The 16,655-nt window shown below is 39.1% G+C and overlaps 1 protein-coding gene across 1 annotated transcript in view; it reads left to right on the top strand.

The window, feature by feature from the left end:
• LURAP1L (leucine rich adaptor protein 1 like) overlaps positions 1-8,118 on the top strand; it is a 48,151-nt gene extending 40,033 nt beyond the window's left edge. The window contains exon 2 of the mRNA XM_045780483.2: positions 6,470-8,118. Within this exon, the coding sequence (XP_045636439.1) occupies positions 6,470-6,844 (375 nt within the window). The 3' untranslated portion in view covers positions 6,845-8,118. The remainder of the gene's footprint in view (positions 1-6,469) is intronic.
• Positions 8,119-16,655: the final 8,537 nt, after the last annotated feature.

The following is a 16,655-nucleotide window of genomic DNA, read 5'->3' as shown; positions in this document are numbered from 1 at the left end:
GTTTTTGTTCAGTCTTCCCAAATGAATTTCTACTGAGGTCATTTATAGTATCTTTCATTAGCCAATGACCCTTTGCATATACATATCGAGAGTACTCAGGGAAACAATTTTCACTATATTAGAGTGTGGACAAGAAATGGACATCACCAGCCTCTGAGTACTGACTGGACTAGCACCGGATGGGATGGGATTGAAAAGCTCCCTGGTCTTACTTCGGGGATCAGAGGATTCAGCAGCAGAAACTGTGCAGAACTCAGGAGCAGGCCTGGTGGCAGGAATTCATGGCCAAGATTCAGGGGAGCTGCCTGTGCTGCTTTCCAATAAACCAGATGCAGCTTTCTAATTTATCAAAACATCGGTTAGCTATGCTGATGACAGTGTTTTTATGTATGGAGCTTGCTTGGTCCTGGGGGAAATTACTCTTCTATCTATAAGGTTTTGGGAAAAGAGAGAACTATTTCAGTTATTGTTCAGTTCCACATATAAACAACACAAATGTAGAAAGACAAAGCTGACCGATAGAAAAATGGAATCCTCTTTTGCCCAATTAGAAAGAAATTTTGTTGTAAATTTTGAACCGCCTGAGAAAGCAGCAGAGACAAGCTCGGGCAGAACAGCACTTGTGAAGGGTACGTGGGCTTTTCTCCTGAAGCACTTGAAACCAAGAGCAGGGGGGGATGTGTTGAACGATGTCTTCTCAGACTGCAAAGAGACAATAATAGTCTTATGGATCCTCTGAGAATATAGTTAGAGAAGTGCTTTATAAATACAGTTCTTAATAAAACTGCTCGAAATTTTAAGGATGGGTAGGCAGAAAATCTGTGATCATCAGACTGAGGATGTGGTGAATTTAGAGAGGGAGCCGATTTGGACACGATTAGGTTATGCCAAGGGAATACACAAATAAACTGGGATGAACTGCTAGAAAAACAATATTCCAAGCATTGTTATAGCAGCCTTTTAATAAGGCATATAAAGATGCTGTTAATTTTTTGTAAGTTTGGAAATAAATATGGCTAGAAAAAAAGGCCTTCCATCTATTATAAATCTGAAAAATTTGTTCCTCTGAATTAGACATGACGATTAGAGCCTCACATGAAAAGACAAATCTAGGGACACCTGGGGGGCTCAGTTGGTTAAGCGTCTGCCTTCCGCTTAGGTCATGATCCTAGGATCCTGGGATTGAGTCCCGCACTGGGCTCCTTGCTCAGCAGGGAGCCTGCTTCTCCCTCTGCCTGCTGCTCCCCCTTGCTCATGCTCTCTCTCTGTCAAATAAATAAATAAATCTTTAAAAAAATAAGTAAAAAAATAAAAGGCAAATCTAATCTGTTTTCCTTTCTTCATGTACATGATTATGAATTTATAAAGTAGTCTTTTTCCCTTCTAATTCATATTACAGTTTGCTGGACATTTGAGATTTAGGTCATGGATATTCTGGATTTTACGTAAGAAGTACATAATGCCTAGGAGATGGGCTGCTTTTATCTGACTAGTCAGTTCTCTTAAACAAAAGGATAAAAATAGTGAAGGAGAGGTTTATGAGAGACAGGAGTACATGGCTCCCGTATGCCAAGAGAGAGTGAACACTGCCCTATTTGGAAAATACATTTCAGAGCTCACGTACACGTTTCAGTTAATAAATAGGCATATGAAAGATGATATGTATGTTTATCCTGGAGCAGAGCACAAATAAAATTTTTATTTAAACTCAAAGAGCAAGAGCCAAAATTAAAAATTATCATTACCACACAATTTCTGATAAGGAGATTAAAATTCACAAAGAACTCCAGCTGCTGGCTTTGGCCATGAGTTTTTACTAGCTGAAGCTTTGGCTGGAGCTGTTGTGTGGCAAAGTTGATTGGTCTGTCTCCTGCATAGCCCACAGGATTTTCTCGAAGCAGAGACAATTTAGTCATCAAAAGAATCGAGACTATGTCAAAATGGAGGGAAATCCTGAGCCAATCTGATGGGTAGATTCTTTGTATCAAATAACATCTTAAGGAAGTCCTCGATATGAAAAGCAGGCAAGTGATAGGTGGTTCCTTAGTTGAATTAAATCTTCAATACTGGTAGAAATGAGCCTTTGTTCACAGTTTTACCACCTCCACTGAGACCTGTGGCTCACTGGAGCTGAGAAGAAAACCTCATCATTTATTTTCAAGGATAAAGAGGCTGAGATCCCGTGTGCCAAGCCACTTTGCCCAAAGGTCACACAGGTAGACAGTGACAGTGGCAGGCTAGAGCCCTGTACCATGTTCTTCGGAGAGCACCACGAAAAAAGTTGACTTGTTCAGCAACTCCCTGATGAATTGAAAATTTGACCACCTTCTCTCCTTCTTGGATTCCATTATGCTAATTTATAATGTTTGTCTTCTTTCAGCATTAAAATGATAGCCAGGAAGAAAATACAGATCTGGGAAAATTTATTATTAAGAATACTGCTCTTTCAGGATCCCTCGTTTCAAGTTCTGCCACAGACCCAGTTCACTACTTGTCCAAAAATGATTGGAAATTTCATCATTCACCCAGTCTGGACACCTGTTGTGTTACAATCCTAAAGCATGAGAGACCTCAGTTAAATATGAAGGTGAACCACACTGCAATACTGCAAGGACCAGAGTGGGGGATGGGAGTGGTGGGGGAAAAGAGGGAAGGGCATTCACATCTCTTTGGATCAATCGATGCAAACGTTTTCTTCCTTCCTCCCTTCCTTTTCTTTCTCTCTTTCTTCCTTTCTTTCTTCCTCTTTCTTCCTTTCTTTTTTCCTTCCTTCCTACCTTCCTTCCTTCCTACCTTCCTTCCTTCCTTCCTTCCTTCCTTCCTTCCTTCCTTCCTTCCCTTCTTTTCTTTCCTTCCTTCCCTTTTCTTTTTTGTAAATGTCCTGTTTGTTTGTTCCCTTTGTTTAACTCATTTCATCAAGTGTTTACAGAACCCTGTGCCTGTGCTAGGACCAGGACCAATTATCACCTAGGAACAAACAGAACAATGTTTGGAGTATGATTCACACCTTGAAGCCCATTTCCTTTCAGAGATACTATCTCGATGATCTGTACATTCAAGCTAGGAATATTGTGTTTGAATCCTGTGAATGAATCAGAATGGGGTTGCATGCTGGCAATGCTTTCTTGCTGAAATGCTCTTTCCAGAGCCGCCTCTCTCCTTCCTCTCCAGTCACATATCGCTGACCCACAGCAAAACCCAAGGGAGGGGTGCTCTTGACAATGGTGCAATCTGAAACAATTGTTCAACCCTTGAAGAAATACAAATCGAGCATCTACTATGTGCCAAGCACTCTTGCATGTCTTGGGCACAGAGTGCTGAACAGAATGGACCAAATCCCCTGCAGAACACAAGAAATACACAGATGAACAATAAGCAGGATGATTAGATTAGATTATACTGTGAAGGGAACAAAAAACCAAATGTAGTATTAAATTAGGCATGGAGACTGGATACCATGATCGATCAGGCAGGGGTTCTCCAAGAAGGGAAACTTAAACTCAGACCACGACAAGGGCCTCCCAACTGTCTATATCTTTAAAGTCACAGGACCTTATAAGACCTCAGGTGAAAGAACCAGTTTCCTACCAACAGGGTAGGCGACTGTCTCCTTAATAGATGGCCCTACTTCATAAACACTGACATGAATAACAGTGAGGAAAGGTGGGGCAGCTCCCAGAGACAGAAGCAACATTGTGATTTTCTTCTGTGGTGGATTGCTCAGACTTTCAAGGTTCGTTGGCAGCAGCATAACCACACCTTAGTTCCAGGAGAGAGTGGTGTGAGGCAGCCTGGAGCGCCAGGTAATGGACAGGCAGCCGTGTGAACGGGCTGGCCCCGCGCTCCCACAGTGGGCCGCTGTTTACTCTCTCCCCAGGAGGACAGAGAAGTCAAGTCTGTAATCATTATCAGCCAGATCAACGTGTTCTAACTGACTCGCTTTCGTCATTTTTTTCCCCCAGCAGTGGTTCAATGGCCTGTGAATGTTTGCCTTCAGAAGAAAAAGATTTTTTCTAAATAAATCATTTCATGGTCAAAGGAAGCTTTTGTTACTTCATAGTCTATTCCTCTGATTTGCATTGCTCAATAAGATTGAAAAAATTTGTGTTTGATGCAGCCAATTTTCAGATGAAAATTGCTGGAAAAAACTTGTCCTGAGTATGTTTTAACCCCAGAGTGACACCGTTATTGGGAATGTGCATTATTGCTGCCTTAAGAGCTGAACTTTCACAGATCTAAAATTATGCCAGTTTCTAAAAAAAAACAAAAACAAAACCAACCGATGCTTAGGTTAGGCCTTAAGATATGAAAAAATCGCAAGAGAAGGCTGGAATCAGCAAGTAGTGCTTGATGGAAGAAGACGACTTCAGGAATGGGGAGGATTTGAAGAGAAAGAGAGGAAGCATTTCAAGTGAGGAGACTTAGTGAGCAAACACACCACAGCTGGGCATGGACCAGAACGTTTTCATGCGACAGGGTGGGGTTGTGAACAAATGCAGCTGTGGTTCATTTGGGGCTGATGGGAAATGATCCCATTTCTATTGCACCATGCCGACAATGGGCACAGCATGTTTTATCAGCTACAGATGCCTCACAGAAGAATTTTGGAAGACTTTGGCTCATATTGATTTTCTAGGCTCCTCAGTGGACCTAGACAAATTGTTGATTTATAAATATTTGTTGTATTACTTGTAACCTGAACAGTATGTTGATGGCTCATGGGGTGTGGGGGTAAATTTGAACCTAAAGACTGCCAGAAAGCCTCCTTTCTCAGTGCAACATCACTGCATGTGAGGTCATTGATACAACAGTGTCACGGAGACACTGTGTAACAGAAAAACGTCTCCAAGTTTAATAAGTTAACATTTTTCTGTACATGGGCACCTCAGAGACAAATGATTTTCACAATTACCTTGTATACAGTTTTGTTTTTGGTTCTTTTCTCAGAGAAGGTAAGGAAGTGACTCAAGTCACTTTATGTGATAGCCTAGCAAAATTAAGAGTTTTAAAATCGTACCTTATGCTTTTTTAATATGTATACATACGTGATCTGTAATCTTACATCTCTGAAGTCATTGGTAGAAATTCCATCTTCTCCTAATGTTTGTTCATCACATTCACTCAACCCAAAGTTCACCTTTGGTTATGGATTAACTCCTAACCAGGAAATATTTTTATAATATGAATGCATACATTTGAAGACAATAGACTGCTTTCTCCCTTAAGGCTTGAGTCACTCATGACTGAATGCCTTTAATAATTCTAGAAACCCACAAATCTGAATTAACCTTGGATCTTAAAGAAACAATTAGCAAGGCCCTGCCTTTTGGGTTAAAGACCCCAACTTAAAAAAAAAAAATGGAAATCCATTTCAAACCATAATGAATGTGACCTCTGATGGCCAAATGTATCCCTGACTCCCAGTCCAGGTGCTAGAATCTTTTTAGGAGCCACATCTCTTCACTTACAACAAGAACATGAGCCATCATGAGAGTTCTTACAGCCTACCTCTCTCCACCTTCCACAGAACCACCACAACCACTTAACTGTAGGACCTACAGAGAAATTCTGCTTTGTGCTGTGAGGACAGATTTCTTTGAAGTAATTTAGAACTATCAGAAGGACTACACACTTAGAAGGCATCTAAGGGAATTCTGGAACTTTCTCAGAGTTTTATATACCAAATTCAATTGGGGCTTCCCCTGACATATCTGAGGCAAATAATCAGATCCACAGAAGGCATCTGAACGCTTCATCTTGAAAACTGGAACAGACTAGTGTGATGGCACCCTTTTGCATTCAAGGAATTTTAAAGCAATTTGGTTCTTAAAAATAACAGCATTATTTAGAACTAGATGTATTTCCATATAGTCATAGAGAGTGCAGACCACTTCCAGACTCTTTTCTGTAGATTTCACTGTCTTCACCTGTATAATGGGGATAAAAATAATACCCATGGTTCAAGGTTGCCACTGTGTAATGAAGGCTGGAATTTGCATAATGATGTCTGGTACATCGTCACTCAAAACTAGGAGCTGCTACAATGGTGGTGATGATGATAATTCCTTAATTACTACACATTTCTCTTTTCCCCACCTCATAGCATCTACGTACATATTCCCAATAAATACGGATAAACTATTAATCTGGCCAGAGAGAGAATGCACTTCTTAGCAGAGAACTTGACATTCAATATGGTATTTCCAGGCCTCTGAGTTAGGGTCAGGGATGCAGTGGGAGTTTTACGGTCTCCTTTGAAGCCTGATGCATTGGGCAGGAAATGAGTCATTTGATTATGACTTTTGCCATTGGCCAGCAGTTTTCAAAAGATCCTGAGATCAAGTGAATTTATATTTTACTCTTTGCATTCAAAGTTAGGGCCTGCAGAAGACAGAACCCAAATGAATTTTGAGTCTTTCAAAAATGTAGAATAACTGTCATGTCTTTGCTCTCTCCGCCTTCCGCACAGGTTAACCTCAGAGCCACAGACGTCAGGCTCATGCGCCAGTTGCTTGTTATCAATGAGAGCATTGAGTCCATCAAGTGGATGATTGAAGAGAAAGCCACCATTACCAGCCGAGGCAGCAGTCTCAGTGGCAGCCTGTGCAGTTTATTGGAGAGTCAGAGCACCTCCTTACGTGGCAGCTACAACAGCTTACATGATGGCAGCGATGGGCTGGATGGCATCTCCGTGGGGAGCTTTCTGGACACCTTGGCAGATGACGTCCCAGGCCATCAGACCCCATCAGACTTGGACCAATTCAGTGACAATTCCATAATAGAGGATTCACAAGCCCTGCACAAGCACCCCAAATTGGATTCTGAATACTACTGCTTTGGCTAATGACCCAGTTTTTTGCATGGGATTGTTGTGCAATTAACTTGTATTTGTCCTTCTCCGCTGCTATATTTTTGGTGTGATTTTTTTTTTTTATATGACAACCTTTTTAAAAGAAGCTTATTTTGAAACTGCTTGATGGCAATTCTGTTGCTCCTAATATTTCTCATCTGGACTGATTTATCTTTCTCTCTTACATCTCTACTTTTATTTATTACAATGATTTTTCTCCCTTCTTTTACAGTGGCACAAATAAAGTAGGGGGAAAAAGAATAAGCAATAATTATGTTTTTGCTTTTGTTTTCAGAGCAAGGGGTCAGGGATTACAAAAAAATTTTTTGCTAAATTTTACAATAAACCAAAGTCTGATAATAGCTAATTTTGTTGTTTGTATTCTTAAGTGATTCAAAGTTTCACTTTCCAGAAGATACTAAGGTTTATTATGGTTTGTATAGTAGGCAAAAACTTCCGGGTGTAAAGTCAACAATACTGTTAGTCACACACTTCTACACGGCAATTTTTTGGGAGCCACAACTATATGCAATCTGCTCACTTCAACTTTGAGGTCATACTTTAGATTGTACTGTTGTCATTAGTGATTCTAACTCAAATTATATAGGCTTACTTGTGTGGTAATATATATGATTCTCCAAAATTTCAAAGAATAAGATTAAGTATATACAGGTGATTAGAGGTTAAGGTCTCCTAAATTGTAATTTGAGATTTGGTTGATATTTATTTGTAGATGTTTACAATTCTGATATGACATATAAACATATAAATGCATATATACAGATGGGCGAATGGATGGATGATGGATGGATGGATGGATGGATGGATGGATGGATGGATGGAGTGGAAAGTAGAATCACTATTCATTTATGAAGTCTAACATGATATCCTTTCATCCTGGGGTAGATAAATAATCTCTTACTTTTCTGAAATTATGTCTGACAATATAACTCATAGTAAATAAACATTTCATTTTGATGTGATGTTATTAATCATCTTTTACCTTGATGATTCCTAATGAGTGAATCTATTGAGATTTCAAGCTGTTCTTTGTAAATGATATATGTTTCTGCACTAAACACTTTACAATATGAATCAAAAAGTCTTCCTATTTATAACTGAAAAATGTCCACACTCAAGAAATGGTGTCCCCAATATTTCCTATGTTAATATATACCTGTTATACTCTTGTCAAATGTATTGTTTGTTTCCAGAACATATGTTATTCAATTTCCAATTAAAATCTACAGGGTCTATATTTTACACTAGTCTGTTTTCATGAACTGCTTGCTATAATCTTCATCACAACAATTTCATGATGTGAGCATTGTCTCCCTTCTGTGTTTGAGGAAAGAGAGGCACATGGAATGTAGGTGCGTCAAATCTCCCAGTAAGTGTCAAAACTGGGATTTAAATTTGGGTCTGTCTTATCCATAATAACACTCAATATTCCCTTTTGTACATATTGAAGTTAAATAATAAACTATAGGTAAAAAAGGAAATTTAAGCCCATTACCTGCCCCCCCAAATGACCAGTATTTTCGTTCCAGTGAGTGAGAATCCACATTTCCCAATACTGAGCTTTCCAAGCCATTTCCTGAATTCACATGTCCAGAGTCAGTTTTGTGCCTATAGATGAATTGGGGAATTGGCCACTTGCCAACTGTCACTAATATATTTCCCCCTTTCTGCTTACTTTTACTTTCAAGTTAGTAAAGACTGGTTGGTTGGCTATTCTGTTCAGTTTTAATCTAGAATTAAGCCAAGCAATTTTTAGCACAGATTGCTTACCACATTAAAATCTAAGAGTATGCATTATGACCAACCAGAGAAAACATCTGTAGAACCAAGACTGATGAATTTTAAGCAGAGGATAATGAAATATGTAACCGTATGTCTACAGCACTGCAAGGAGAACATCGTCAGTAAAAGGAAAGTGGGCAGACAGCAAGAGTATAAGAGGTATCAAGGGCAAATTCTCACCCCATCAAAACCCTACATTTGCCTAGAACAAGCCAAGTACATGAATGATGATTTCTGTCCTCAGATCCCAGTTGTAGGTTGTAAATTCCATGTGGCAAATTTCTTTCACATTCTCCCTTTCCTAATAAGCTTTCCCTGCTATTTGTCAATCCCTTGCCAAATATAGCTGTCCCACCTGTAAGAAGGAGATAAAAAAGCAACAGAGTATAATATGGGAGAAGGCTGTGGAATAGTTTTGATTTATGCATTGTATTTTAAGGAACCTGTAATGAATATTGGCAGGATACTTGAAAATTTTTTTGGCTCTATGAGTTTTTTAAATATTTTATGTGCTTTACAGTTATTCCTATTTATCTTTTTTTTTTTGCAAAATATACCAAATATACAGTCTATTATTTAGATAATAGAGTCATATATAAGCCAACAATGTTTTGATAGTTGATTTTGCTAAGAGGAGGGGAATATGCAGCTAGACAACACTAATTACTAACATATTTATTGGTCTCAAAAGAATGAATGCACTTTCAACTAAAGAATCCCCATAACTAATCTCTGACCTGGAGCATTTGATATTTGATCTCTGTCAGCACCATGAGGAAATGGGATAAAAAGTTAAAGCAAAAGTGCCTTTCAAACTATTCTGCCTGCACTCTGTTGTTGCTCTCCCAGAAAAATGGAAATTGTTCTAGTTATATAAATCTCTCCATTTTATGGACTTATCGGTCTTATAATGGAAAGGAAATAAATTCAAGTTAAGCAATTTAGAAAGTTTAAAGCTAATATATTTTAAGGGTATTGCAAATAAAGATACGCTAGATGACCAACTCAGAAACCTTTTAAAATTTTTTAAAGTAATCTCTACCCAACATGGGGGTCGAAATCATGACCCCACGGTCAAAAGTCACATGCTCTACAGGCTGAGCCAGCCAGGCATCCTGACCAACTTAGAAATCTTAATTAAACTAAAAAAAAACTCCAATAATTGTACTACCAGTCAGCCCCAAATCACATAACATGAAGTTTTAAGTATTTGTCAATGTTTAGAAATACAATAAGGATTCTCTGCTGTTGTGTGAATATAAAGGCACTTGAAGCTCCATGAATAACCTCAACTGGACATTTGTATCCCCAACTCCATCAAAACACAATCACCTCCATTATGTCAAAAAATGGCTATTCTGAAGTCCTCATTTTACTGACATCTCCGTAGCAGCTGACACATTTGATTACTCCTTTCTTGAAAATTTGTCTTCATTTGGCTTCCAGGACATCACTCTGTCTTGGATCCTATCACTCTCCACTTGCCTGCTCGTTAGTACACTCTGTTGCTGGTATCTCTTCACATTCCTGACCTCCAAACACAAGAATACCCCTTTGCTCAATTCTGGTACCACCTCTTTTCTAAAATGGCTCCCCTGGGGATTTCATCCAGTTCTACAGCTTTACATGGCATCCACATGCTGATTCCCAAAAGCATATCTCTTGCCCCAGTTTCTACCTTGAACTCCAGTCTCCCCATGTCTATCTGCCTCCACAGTATTTTGACTTAATGTCTGGTGAACATCAATCTAAACATACACAAAACTGAAATTTTGTCCTTGTCTTGAATCTTCTCCAGTTCAATAAATGCTGCCTACACTCATCAGATGCTCAGCCTCATCCAAGAAAGATAATTGCTTTCTTTCTCTCACACCATAGCCAAACCATCATGCAAATCATACAAGCCCCAACTTTTTCTTTATTATGTTCAGTTAGCCAACATACAGTACATCAGTACTTTTTGATGTAGTGTTCAATGATACATTAGTTGCCTGTAACACCCAGTGCATCACAACACATGCCCTCCTTAATACCCATCACCTGGTTACCACATCCCTTAACCCCCCTCCCTTCTGTAACCCTCAGTTTGTTTCCCAGAGTCCAGAATCTCTAATGGTTTGTCTCCCTCTCTGATTTCTTCCCATTCAATTTCCTTCTCTTCCTCTATTATCCTCTGTGATATTCTTTATGTTCCATATATGAGTGAAACCATATAATAATTGTCTTTCTCTGCTTGACTTATTTCATTTAGCATAATCCCCTCCAGTTCCACCCACATCGATGTAAATGGTAGGTATTCATCCTTTTTGATGGCTGAGTAATATTCCATCGCATATATGAACCACATACATATTCTTTATCCATTCATCTATTGAAGGACATCTCGGCTCCTTCCACAGTTTGGCTATTGTGGACATTGCTATTATGAACGTTGAGGTGCATGTGCCTCTTCTTTTCACTACATCTGTATCTTTGGTCCCATCTTAAAAATGTGTCGAGAATGAGCTACAAATTCTTACCACTACAGCTGTTACCAAATTAATCCAGGTCACCATCACTTCTCCCTGGGACTTTTCCAATAGCCCTGTCTTGTCTTTTTGTTTCCTCCATTAACCTTCCCACAGTTAGTATTCAACATAGCAACCAGACTAGTCTTTTAAGATATAAGTTGGATATTTGCCAGCCTCTGTTCCAACCCCATAATGTACTTCCATCTCCCTCTGAATGTAATCCAAATCTTTACCACAGACTACAAAATCCTATGCATTCTGTCATCTGTCTACCTGTCTGACTTCATCTTATACCATTCTCTCCCTCTTTCATTGTAAGCCTCATTTGCATCCTTACTATTCCTTAAAAATCTCAAAATCCAAGCATGTTCCTAACTCAGAATCTTTGCACATATCATTTAATCTTTATATAATGTTATTCTCCCAAATATTCCTAAATCCTGGTTCTTCAGTTCTTTTTACTCTTTAGTCAAATGACCCCTTGTCTGAGAGGACTTCTTACGTGGCACACCTAGAACATTCTCTCTCTATCCTGGGTTATTTTTCTTCATAGCATCACCTAATACATATTTTTGGTGTGTACTTTCTGCTTCCCCACACTAGAATGTAAGGTCTGTAAAAACTAGAACTGCATTTTGTTCACTGCCATTTCTTCCAGCACCTAGAAGAGTGTCTGTCACATCGCAAATACCAAATACATTTTTTCTTGATCAAAACAATTATTAAACGTTTGCTGAGTGCCTTCTAGGTGCCAGGCAAGGACTGTGCTAGATTCTAATGATGTGGAAAGGAGGAAGGTATGATCTCTGCTCTCAAGGAACTCATTTTTTTAGTATCTTTCTCTGGTAGGAAAAGTAATGCCCCACCGTCCTAAAGATGTCCATGTCCTAATCCTTGGAACCTGTGAGTGCTTTGCATGGTAAAAGGGACTTTGCACATGTGATTAAGTTAAGCATCTTGAGATAGAAAGATGACCTAAATTATCTGGGTGGACCCAATGTAGTCATAAGAGTCCTTATTAGAGTGAGGCAGAAGTGTCAGAGGAAAAGTTATGCGTATGTTATACTTCTGGCTATGAGAGTAGAAAAGCCATGAGAAAAGAAGTCTTGCACTTCTAGAAGCTGGAAAAGGCAAAAGAATAGATATCCCCTAGAGGCCTATTGACATCTTAGCCAAGTAAGACCTATTTTGAATGTCTGCTCTTCAGAATTGTAAGATAATAAACTAATGTTTTAAGCAACCACATTTACAGTAGTTTATTAAAGTAACAATAGGAAATTAATACAACGCTTGGTAACTGGAAGTGGAATGCTCCTGTAACAAATGCCTAAAAATGTGGAGGTGGCTTTGGAATTGAGTAAAGAGTAGACACTGGAGCATCCTGAGGAGCATGATAGGAAAAGCCTAGACTCCTTTGAACAGACTGTTAGTAAAAAGATGGATTTTAATGACTCTGATCATAAGGACTGAGAAGGAAGTAAGGAACACGGCAGAAAAAACCTATATTGTTTTAGAGAATACTTAAATCATCATTAAGCTGACTAATGGTAGAAAGGATAGTAAATGCACTGCTGGTAAGGGCTCAAAAGGAAATGAAAAACATATTGGAAACTGGAAGAAAGATAATTCTTGTTATATAGTGGCAGAAAGTTTAGTGAAACTGTGTCCTACAGTTATATGGAACACAGAATTTGAAGTGATGAACTTGGACTTTTCTGGGAAATTCTCAAAGTGTTGAAAATGTGGCTTGGTTTCTTCTTGCTTCTTAAAATAAAATGGAAGGGGAAAGAGATAAGGAAGGGGGAACAACTTAATCAAAAAGGAACCTGGACTTGATGAAATGAGAAATGCTCAGCTACCCAGATTGCAGAAGACTCTAAAACCACAGGATTCACTGTCAAGAGTGTTCTGGAAAGACAGCCAAGAGTATGACTGGACAACCATCTTCTAATGCCTCAAAAGGGGCAAAAGGTCAACGTATTCAGTCACAAAGAGAGGTCTCTGAAGAGATTAAGCCTGTGACTCATGGATCCCCTCAACCATTTCAGTGGAAGCCAAAAATAGAGATGAGGTTATCTAAGGAAGCCCTATGAAGGGGCTTCTTTTCTAATGGAGTGAGTCCTTGTGACATACATAGGGGACTCATAAAGTTTGTAGTGACTTAATGCCAGCAGAAACACTGCCAATTTGGACTAAAAGGGATAAAGAGATCAAAATGAAAAAAAGGTTGTAGGGCCCCCAAAATTCCATAGGGAAAAGACAGGCTGGTAAAACTATTCAGCTGCAAATACATGCTATCAAGATAACAAGGGGGGGGGGTATTACTCCAAGGGTGGAGATTTAACTGCAGAGGAATGAATTGTAAGCCCAGAGGGCAGAGCTGAAAGCTACAGAGGACTATTCCAAGGCTTTGAAACCTAATGTGGGTGTCTCAACTGCATTTTGGAATTTCTTGGGCTTCTGACCCTTTTTCCTCCCCCTTTCTCTCTTTTTGAACTGAGATGTCTATTCCTTTTTTTTAATGCTTGTTCCACCATTGTATTTCGGGAGCAGATAACCTGTTTCTTGAGTTTCACAGATTTCAACATGGAGAGGAACTGTGTCTCAGAATGGATTATACCCAGAGCCTCACCCTTGCCTGATTTAGATTATTTAGATGAAGAAATGTGGAACTTTGGAGGTGATGAGATTTAAATGAGATTTTGGATTTAGAGTTGATGTCTCTTGAGACATTCGGGGATATTGGATGGGATGAACATAGTTTGCGTATAAAATGGATATGCATTATGGGGGGCCAGAGTCAACTCTGATACGCAGTGCAATGGTCCCCCCAAAGATAGTCATCCTAATCAAAGATACCTCCTGATGTTTAAAACCTGTGACTATGTTACCTTATGTCACCTCACTAATACACCACCTCTACCTAAATCTTTCTCTGCTCTGGGGAAAGTGTTTTTGTTACTACCAAAGGAGAAAGTAGATATCTGTGCAAGGAGTGCTGGGCTAAATTATAAGAAAGCGGTACATTAAGATTTGACCAACAGCCCACAATTTTCACAAATCATGTCTTAAGACAATTCATGTGGGACTGAACTCCTATTCCTTCTGACTTCATGAATAAACATGTTGAATGCTATAACTATGTCTGAGCTCCTAACAACTAAAGTGACATCGCTAGCAGCCTCCACTCTGCAAGGAAGCCCTGAAAGTCCTATCTTCCTGAGAAGCGCACTAACACTTAGGAGGGTGGGTTGAATCCTATTATATGGACTGATCAGTTCTATGCTCTATAACCTCCTCCCCAGTACACTGGTTAAGTGGGAGATCAGCCATCTTTTAAAACTAGGTATTTTAATTTCCACAAGATCATCATTTTTATCTGCTTATTTCTTCAATGATTTTTATGGCCCATTCAGAGTTATCCATCATCTTGAAGTGTTTACCATTTGACCATTTGTCTGAGGAGACTTTGAGCTTCATATACACTTTCTGTGTTGTCAAAATGGATATTATAAAAGGACTTACAGGGGCACCTGGGTGGTTCAGTCAGTTAAATGTATGACTCTTGATTTTGGCTCAGGTCATGATCTCCCTCTGCCCCACCCAGCACGTGCTCTCTCTCTCTCTCAAATTAGCAAAAAAAAAAAAAAAAAAAAGGACTTTTAGTTATTAGTTTCAACAAAATGCATTTGTAACCAGTAACACAGCTTCCTTTTCTCTCTTTTTTAAATACCACCTGAACCACAGGCAAAAAAAATCAAAAATGTTCTAAAATATTTTTAGTCATTTATTTTGAAGAGACATATTTCTTGCCCATATGGAGCTTATAATCTAAGGAAGAGTGAAGAGAATGATAATAGCTGCTGAATAAGAAGCATGGTCTAATGTGGAAAGAGGTATCACTGAATTATGGCAAAATCACTGTGCAAGTGCAGACACTAGTGACTCCATCTCTGGCCCCCCATCTTGTTTGTGCTCCCTCAAGATCTCTCTTAGGGTTATGTGTTTCTGGGCTGCTTGGAGATTAATATTCATACTTCAGAAACGCCCACCAAGGGATGCCGGCTGGAATGAAGGGAAGCTTGTGTTGGCCTCCCATGGATCTATTAGAGATAACATAGTCTTTCTCCTTCCCCATCCAGAGGTAGTGCTGCCACAAGATCTACTTAAAGGTTAGCTGTCAGTCAGGTGCCTGCAATCCCTCTGAGGTGCATGTTAGCCCTCTGGTGTCACTACATACCCTTCTGTGTGTGCCCTTGCTCTATAAAGTCTGTGGACTAAGCTCTGACTTCGAGGAGAATAATCGTGCAGACGCCATGGATCATCTCCCGCCTGACCCACATCTGCCCCCTCCATCAGCCAGTTATCTTGAATAAAACTCTCTAAATTGTATGGAGTCTTTGGCTTTGTTTTCTGGTCTCAATTTGCCTTCTCAGTTTGAGGGATACTTTATTGTCCTCCTCACCTTCCAACGATCAGTAAACTCTATCCTTGGGAAATACTAAAACCATATCTTAAGGGGGTTTATTTTATTAATTATTTAATTATTAAGATATATACTTTGAGAAAATTATCTCTGCATAAATCCTACCACCATTAATTTCTGTTCTAATCAGGAACAATTTTCTGAGAGAACTATTTAAGATAATGCTAATAAATTGATGACTTAGAGTTTGTTAATAGATTCCTTGGTAAGATAGCACTTATTTGTTACCTATTCCAAAGGATGGATTTATTGACCACAACCAATATAAGGACAAAAATGAATAAAAATACCTATTTCCTTGATTAGTACCAGATTCTGAGTACCAGAAACTGCATTACATGGAATTGAGAACACTATTCTGCTAGAGGAGTCTGATGACCTCGGCTATAGTAGCAAACCCATGCTATTTCTATCCTAATACATTTCAAAGTAAATTACTCAAGTTTATTCAAATAGTAATGGTCAGATTTCAGATTCTAACTGAAGCTTTGCAGACTCCAAAACTCCTTACAGCATGCAGATTATAGCACAAAAATATTATACTCAACTCAAAGTGTCTTTTCTTGGCCTGAGATGAACCAAGAGAAAACTTGTCAGCATGTAGTCATATTTATAACCAACATACTTTCGTAGTGGTCCAATGTCATGCTATCTAAGTCCAGTTTTGCAAAGCAGAAGGACTTCTCTGGTTAAGTGTGGAGATACAGTGGAGGTATGGTAGGAGAGAGAAGGAAGTAGACAGAATTGGTTTTGCACAGAGTTTGAACTCCCTGCACAGCAAGATACAGTTTCTATTTGGATGTTATTGACTAGAGCATCAATCTTACACTATTTCTATGTAATCACTACAATCATTGTCTAAATGTTTAGGAGAGCATTCCCTTTAAGCACAAACAATACTCTTTCAAGTCTTCTCACCTATCATTCCAGATTATTGTTGCATAGCATGCTTAACCCAAGGTCTGGTTGAGTCAAGCCAGAGCCAGTGCTGGGATCACATCACATC

Source organism: Ursus americanus, chromosome 18 (assembly GCF_024610735.1).
Source record: "Ursus americanus isolate L20-20 chromosome 18, mUrsAme1.1.p, whole genome shotgun sequence".
Taxonomy (NCBI): Eukaryota; Metazoa; Chordata; class Mammalia; order Carnivora; family Ursidae; genus Ursus; species Ursus americanus.
The sequence above is the reverse complement of the archived record's forward strand: the minus strand, read 5'-3'. Positions and strand labels throughout refer to the sequence as shown.